At 43.1% G+C, this 6,926-nt stretch overlaps 1 protein-coding gene across 1 annotated transcript; it reads right to left on the reverse strand.

Annotated features, from left to right (window-relative positions):
* Positions 1-582: 582 nt before the first annotated feature.
* LOC109214667 (18.1 kDa class I heat shock protein-like) lies at positions 583-1,496 on the reverse strand. Its single transcript, XM_019378608.1, has one exon. It carries the CDS (start codon positions 1,384-1,386, stop codon positions 799-801), a length of 588 nt encoding a protein of 195 aa, XP_019234153.1. The 5' UTR covers positions 1,387-1,496; the 3' UTR covers positions 583-798.
* Positions 1,497-6,926: the final 5,430 nt, after the last annotated feature.

The raw sequence follows: 6,926 nt of genomic DNA on the forward strand, positions 1-6,926 counted from the left end.
TAAGTATGAGTGTCTATTTGACTATAAGCCAATAGTTTACAGGTTACAATGCAAGACACCAGGAACTCGTGTTGCGTAAGTACCAGAGGTGTAGGCACCTTGTCTCGAGCGGTGTCACGTGACACTACTTCGTCAACTTTTTTAATTAAATATATATATTAAATAATAAAAAAAAAATAGAAGAATGAGATAAAAAATACAAATAACACCGCTTAACGTTATATTAATTTATTCATTATTTGTTTACTTTTTCAAATGGTGACCCACTTATAAAATTTCCTGTGTATGCCACGAGTAAGTACGAGTGTCTATTTGACTATAAACAGGAACTCATGTTGAAAAAAAGTTAATTAGTGCCAATTGGTTTTCTACAATTAGTCGAGGAAAACTAAACAGAATCCAAAAGGAATTGATCCATGAGCCTGAGCAGTAGTCTTTTTAAATATTATCATGAAAAATCTAGTTTAGATTATGAGAACCTAATAATATCAGATTGTGCCAACAAGCTGTCAGCAGTATACTCTTTATTCATGTCGGTATTTTAATTTATTTTTTTAACGCCAAATTTGGCCAAAAGAAGAATAAATATGAAAGAAATACCTTTATTTATGAGTGGCTACTACTATTACACAAGCAAGTCTAATTCATCGTCTCCATTAATTAAAAAGTCGTTACCTTCCTCTCTTTTTTCCTCTTTATTTCACATCACTACATTAATACTGAATGTAATATTTTTGACACAAAATATAAATATATATCAAACTGTATACTAGTGTGCAAAAGAAGAAATTCAACCCATTAAATTATTCGAATTGTTCTAACGTGTGATTTCTTGACTCCCTTCTTAGGAACAGTGATAATAAGCACCCCATTTTCCATTGTTGACTTCACTTTATCAGCTCTAGCATCTTGAGGTAGATCAAAAGCAGTCAAGAATTTCCCAATTCTTCTTTCAAAATGGTGCCAGTTATCATATCCTTTTTCTATTAATTTCTTCTCTCCAGTAATCTTTAGGACTCTTTCATCCTCCACCTGCACCTTCACTTCTTCTTTCTTATATCCATGTAAATTAGCTCTAAAAATATGTGCGTCTGGAGTTCCTTTATACTCAATTTGAGCTATAGATTGGGGTTCATTGTGGAATGATAGAGCTGGTGCTATGAGAGAACGAGGGTTTTGAAGATAAAATTCATGGGCAGGATCTTGCCGACCTCGACTTGTTTGGGGTTGATGCGTAGTAATTGCTATTGTTGGTGGAAAAAAAGGAATTTGTTGATCCGGACCCTGACTTATTTGGGGTTGATGCGTAATTGTTGTTGTTGGTGACGGATTCTGTACACGGCGTGCATGGCTTCTGCGACCATTAAATAGTGGCATTAAAGACATTTCTGCTTTCTTGTATGTATTGGGAAAGGAAATAATAAAGTAAATCTTTTAGGAAGAAAATATATAGTGATACAAGGAGTTGCTTGCTGTAGGATATATTATGGTGTGGGATATGTATTTATAGGTAAAAGTTTCAGAAATGGAATCTTCTTTTTAACATGTTTTTGAAGCTAAAAAGATTGAAAATATCGACCATGTAGTTACGATGTATATTTAATCAGGTTATTTATAAGATAATAACTGATAATATTTTGGACTATAGACATTAATTATAAGCAACCTCGTAAAAATGATTACTATTATTTCATTATAAGTTAATTACAATGATCATGTAAAACAACTCTGAGTATATATATATAAATCGCAATTAAGGGTAAAAATGAAAGAGAACATATGCTTTTGGATTGTGACTTCTAGCTAGCAATCTTTTCTTTTTTCTGATATTCGCACAATTGGAGCTTTTTCACTGATTTATATGCATGAACCACCTTTATATATTCTCATTTGCAATTAATGGAGGAAACATGGAAAAGAGGCTACCTACTTAGATGGTGTTTGGATTGGCTTATTTTAAGTGTTTATTGGCTTTTAAGCATTTTTTTAGTTTGTGTGGTGTTTGGCAATGATAAAAAATGCTTAAAAGCACTTACTTTTAGGCAAAAAAGTACAAAAATAAGCCAAAAGCCAAAAGTTGGGTATTACCAACTTATGGCTTTTAGCTTAAAAACTACTTTTTATAAGTCAATCCAAACATCCTCTTAATTTGTTGTACGTGTAACATGCCTATCAATTCGCAGAAATGGCACCAGATAGCCACTCTAAAAGATTGCTATTTAAAAATAGTCAGTGCATCCTGAATTTTAGTTTTTCAGTTCAAAATTTTAGAACAAAAAATGTCCTGAATTATTCTGAAGTTAAGATTTTTAGTTTAATATTTCAGGACAAAATAAATACTATTGACTAATCTCTAAATAGCATCCTTGAGAATGGCTATATATGCACTTGTCCCATTCTCTTTGTCCATGGAAAAGAAAGTGGGATCTTCAGCCTACAAGAGAAATAAGGATCAACCATACCATATATAGATATGAAAATCATTCGTCCTATAGAATTCAATATAATATTAATCTCAAACCATCTATTATTCTAACTCGAGTCTAACTTATACATCGATAATATAAATAATTTTACAGGATTTAGTTTAACTTGTTCTTATTATAGCTATATAGGGTTAAATTTGTCCCTCAGCATCTCTACGCCAGTGGGTACGCCAGTGAGTGTACGCCGACTAACGTAGCGGGTACGACTCTGACGTGAGGACAAAAGCGACATCGTTTAGAACTCAGTGTCTTCACTAGGGAGACGTTACCTGTCTTTGTAACTTTTTAATTCTTTCGAGGAAGGTCTCTTATTATATAAAGGAGACCTTCACATTGTAAAGGGGGACTCAGATCTAATACAACTCTCTCATTTTCTGGCTTTCTCTCTCTATCTCTACCTCAAACGAACATATCTTATTGAGTTCATATTATCACTTTGCAATACTAGATCTACAACAATAATATCATCTTTGCATCTCTAGGTTTATTATATTTGATTACGATTTACCCTTTTCTTACTTTTGATTGTTTTCTAGCTTACAAAGTGTATTGTTAACTTTTGAGCCAAACAATTTGGCGCCGTCTGTGGGGATTTCGAGAATCAAAACCATAGTATCCACCTAGAGATCAACCAACTACCACTCTCTACACCACACAAAAACAGAAAATGGCCGAAAATAACACAAGATTGAAAGCTATATTGGGTGTCACTACCAATCTCCTTGGCCCTCTCAACGAGGCCAGTGACGATGGCATCCTGAATGCAACCCCTAGCATCACACCGGCTGCAGAGATCTCACCTTCCCCATCCGAAGGTCTGACGATCTTGCACGAAAAAGGAGCTTCCACATTTGCGGCTACGGAAGCACCCTCAGCGGTCAAGGAGCTACTGGAAAGATGGCTAACAAGCACTCTAAGTGGCTTGGTTGAGAGGTCACCATAAAGTAACATCGGGTGTACACCAACGGTAGGTACCACTGCTGCCGTGGGTGAACCGGAAGTTGCACTAGCGAATAACAAACCCATTGAGACACAGACCAACGATAGCACGCTAACAGCCATCCTAAAGAAGATGGAAGAAATGGAAAATGAAAACAAGGCACTCCGCGGTCAGATGAAGGAACATCAGGAGAGGGTCGACAAGATCCCCGGTGCTCCCAAGTTGCTACCAAAACGCGACGTGGGAAGGTTCGTTGAACAACCATACACTGAAGAAGCCGCCCCTCACTCCACCCCAAAAACCTTCAAGATGCCTCCCTACATGAGGGTATATGACGGAACCACAGATCCCGAGGATCATCTGATCCACTACGTCACCGCGGTGAAGGGCAACGACCTATCGAAAGAACAGGTACCGTCGGTACTGCTAAAAAGTTTGGCGAGACATTGACAGGAGGAGCCTTGACATGGTACTCTCAGCTACCGGCTAAGGCAATATCAACGGTCGAGGAAATGGCGGATAAGTTCGTCACAGCCCATGCAGGCGCGAAGAAAGCGGAGGCCAGGGTCAGCGACATCTTCTCCGTCAGGCAAACCACAGGAGAGGGACTCAGGGACTTCCTGGCAAGGTTTAACAGGGTAAGGATGAGTCTACCAAACGTATCGGAAGGTATGGCAGTCGCCGCTTTCCAGAACGGGCTAAGCAGGGATGGTTCGAGGGCAACCAAGAAGCTGCTGAGCCGCCTCATGAAATATCCACCTACCACATGGGAGGAAATCTACAACGCCTATTGCGCCGAGGTACGAGCGGACGAGGACGATCTTAATGGGCCGACCCAACGGCTAACAGCGATACACTCAGAAACGAGGAGAGATCGACGGAACGAAGGACGACGAGAACAACTCCCCCGCTCCAACAGAGATCGACATCAGCCATACACCAGATCCTCTCATCCGCCACCAAGGCATATGACGCGCTACAGCGACACGTCGCCCCACTCCGAAACGAAAGAGGTACGCCCCCTTTATTAACCGCCCATAACTTTTGTGTATCTCCTTCAAAAATAGTGTACGCACTAGAGAAGCTGGGCACCAAGGTGCAGTGGCCGCAGAAGATGAAATCAGACCCTGCCACAAGGAAATCAAACCCCCTATGTGAGTTCCATCAGGAACGAGGACACAAAACCGAAGACTGCATAGGCCTACGGCAAGAGGTGGTCAGGATGCTGAACCAGGGATACCTGAGGGAGTTACTCAGTGACAAAGGGAAAATCAACTTTGCACGCGGACGAGAACAACCCCACGGGCCGCCGAAGCCACCTTCCTCAGCGCGCACGATAAACATGATCGTCGGAGGCGGCGACGAGTCAGTGATCAATCACGTCAAGGTCGCCACCACACACAGACTAAAGCGGACCATCACCCATGAACGGTATGACGACTTCGAAGATAGTATCACCTTCGATAAGTCTGACGCTGACGGTTTGTCTTTCCCTCATTATGATGCTTTAGTTATCACTTTACGTATCGCTGATTCGGATGTTAAAAGAGTCATGATCGATGACGGAAGTGGCGCCTGTATTATCCACCCAAGGGTCCTCGTACAAATGGGACTCGAGGATAGGGTAATACTGCGCTGCATAACACTAACTGGTTTTAACAATGCAGTGGAACGGACGTCCGGAGAAATAGCACTGCCCGTCTTAGCGGGAAGAGTCACGCTGGAAACAACTTTCCACGTGATGAACCAAGAAACGGCGTACAACGTCATCATAGGGCGCCCGTGGATACACGCCATGCGAGCGGTCCCTTCAAGCCTCTACCAAGTGATCAAATTCCCTACCCCATGGGGAGTATTCAGTATTCGAGGCGAGCCACGCACCGCACAAGAATGCTACAAAATAGCCCAAGACTGCGCCCACACCCAACAGCTAAAGGGGGCGAGCGCGGAGGCATAGCAATTAGTCGTGTCGGGGACTAAGGTCAACCCGACAACGGACGCCATCAAAGACCCTGAGGTCGTGGAGGCCTGTAAAGCAACGGTCGAAGATCTCGACCCAGTCCAATTGGACGAAACCAATCTTACGAAGAAAGCCTATATCGGGCACGGTCTCGCCAACCCAAGTAAGTATCGTGAATTCTTAACTAACCATGCAGATTTGTTCGCCTTTTCCCATTCAGATACGCCGGGAATCCCGCGAGACATCGCCACCCACAAGCTGAATGTCGATCCACTACATCCGCCCATGCGACAGAGGAGAAAATTCAACACCGCTATCAATGAAGCAGTCAGTGAGGAAGTAGACAAGTTACTGGACAACGGCTCCATCAGAGAATCAAAGTACCCCCAGTGGGTCGCCAATGTCGTCATGGTCAAAAAGAAAAACGGGAAGTGGAGAATGTGTGTGGATTTCACTGATCTGAACAAAGCATGCCCAAAGGATTCATTCCCACTACCCCACATCGACCAACTGATCGACGCCACTGCTGGCCAAAGCAAATCCAGGCGAGCCCCTGCTAGTATATTTGGCCGGATCCGAGGTCGCCGTCAGCGCAGTCCTAGTTCGTGAAAATGAAGGTACACAATCTCCTATTTACTATATTAGCAAAACCTTAGTGGACGCCGAAACACGGTATCCACACCTTGAAAAATTAGCTTTGGCATTGGTCGTAGCTTCACGGAAGCTCCGACCCTATTTCTAATGCCACCCCATAAAAGTAGTGACGAATGGATGGAACACTCCCACTCGACAAAAAAGAAGCCAAGAAGCTCCGCGTACAGGCCGCCCGGTATTGCCTGATAAACCACGAGCTCTACAAAAGGACGTTTGGCGGACCCCTGGCCAAGTGTCTAGGGCCGCAACAAACGCGGCCAGTGCTCGAAGAGGTACATGAAGGTCATTGCGGTGCCTATACGGGCAACCGCGCCCTCGTGCGCTGCATAATACGAGCCGGCTATTATTGGCCCACTATGAAGAAAGACGCAGCGGAATATGTTCGCCGATGCGAACAATACCAAAAGTATGCCCCCATGATACAACAACCAGGAGAACCACTTCACTCGGTCACTTCCCCATGGCCCTTCATCAAATGGAATGGACATAGTCGGTCCCCTACCAGCGGGACGAGGAAAGGTACGATTTCTATTAGTTTTAACTGACTATTTTTCCAAGTGGGTGGAAGCAGGAGCGTACGCCCAAATACGCGAACAAGAAGTGATCGCCTTCATATGGAAAAATATTATATGCCGCTTCGGCATCCCCAAAGAAATCAGTTGTGACAACGGACGACAGTTCATCGGTCAAAAAACGACCGAATTCTTCGAGAAATGGCGCATCAAGAGGATACTTTCCACGCCATATCACCCTGCCGCCAACGGTCAAGCAGAATCCTCCAACAAAACAATATTAAACATACTAAAGAAGAAACTCGAGGACGCCAAAGGGCTATGGCCCGAGCTGCTACCCGAAGTGTTGTGGGCACACAGGACCACACCCAAAT

The sequence above is a fragment of the Nicotiana attenuata genome, unplaced genomic scaffold, assembly GCF_001879085.1.
Source record: "Nicotiana attenuata strain UT unplaced genomic scaffold, NIATTr2, whole genome shotgun sequence".
Classification (NCBI taxonomy): domain Eukaryota; kingdom Viridiplantae; phylum Streptophyta; class Magnoliopsida; order Solanales; family Solanaceae; genus Nicotiana; species Nicotiana attenuata.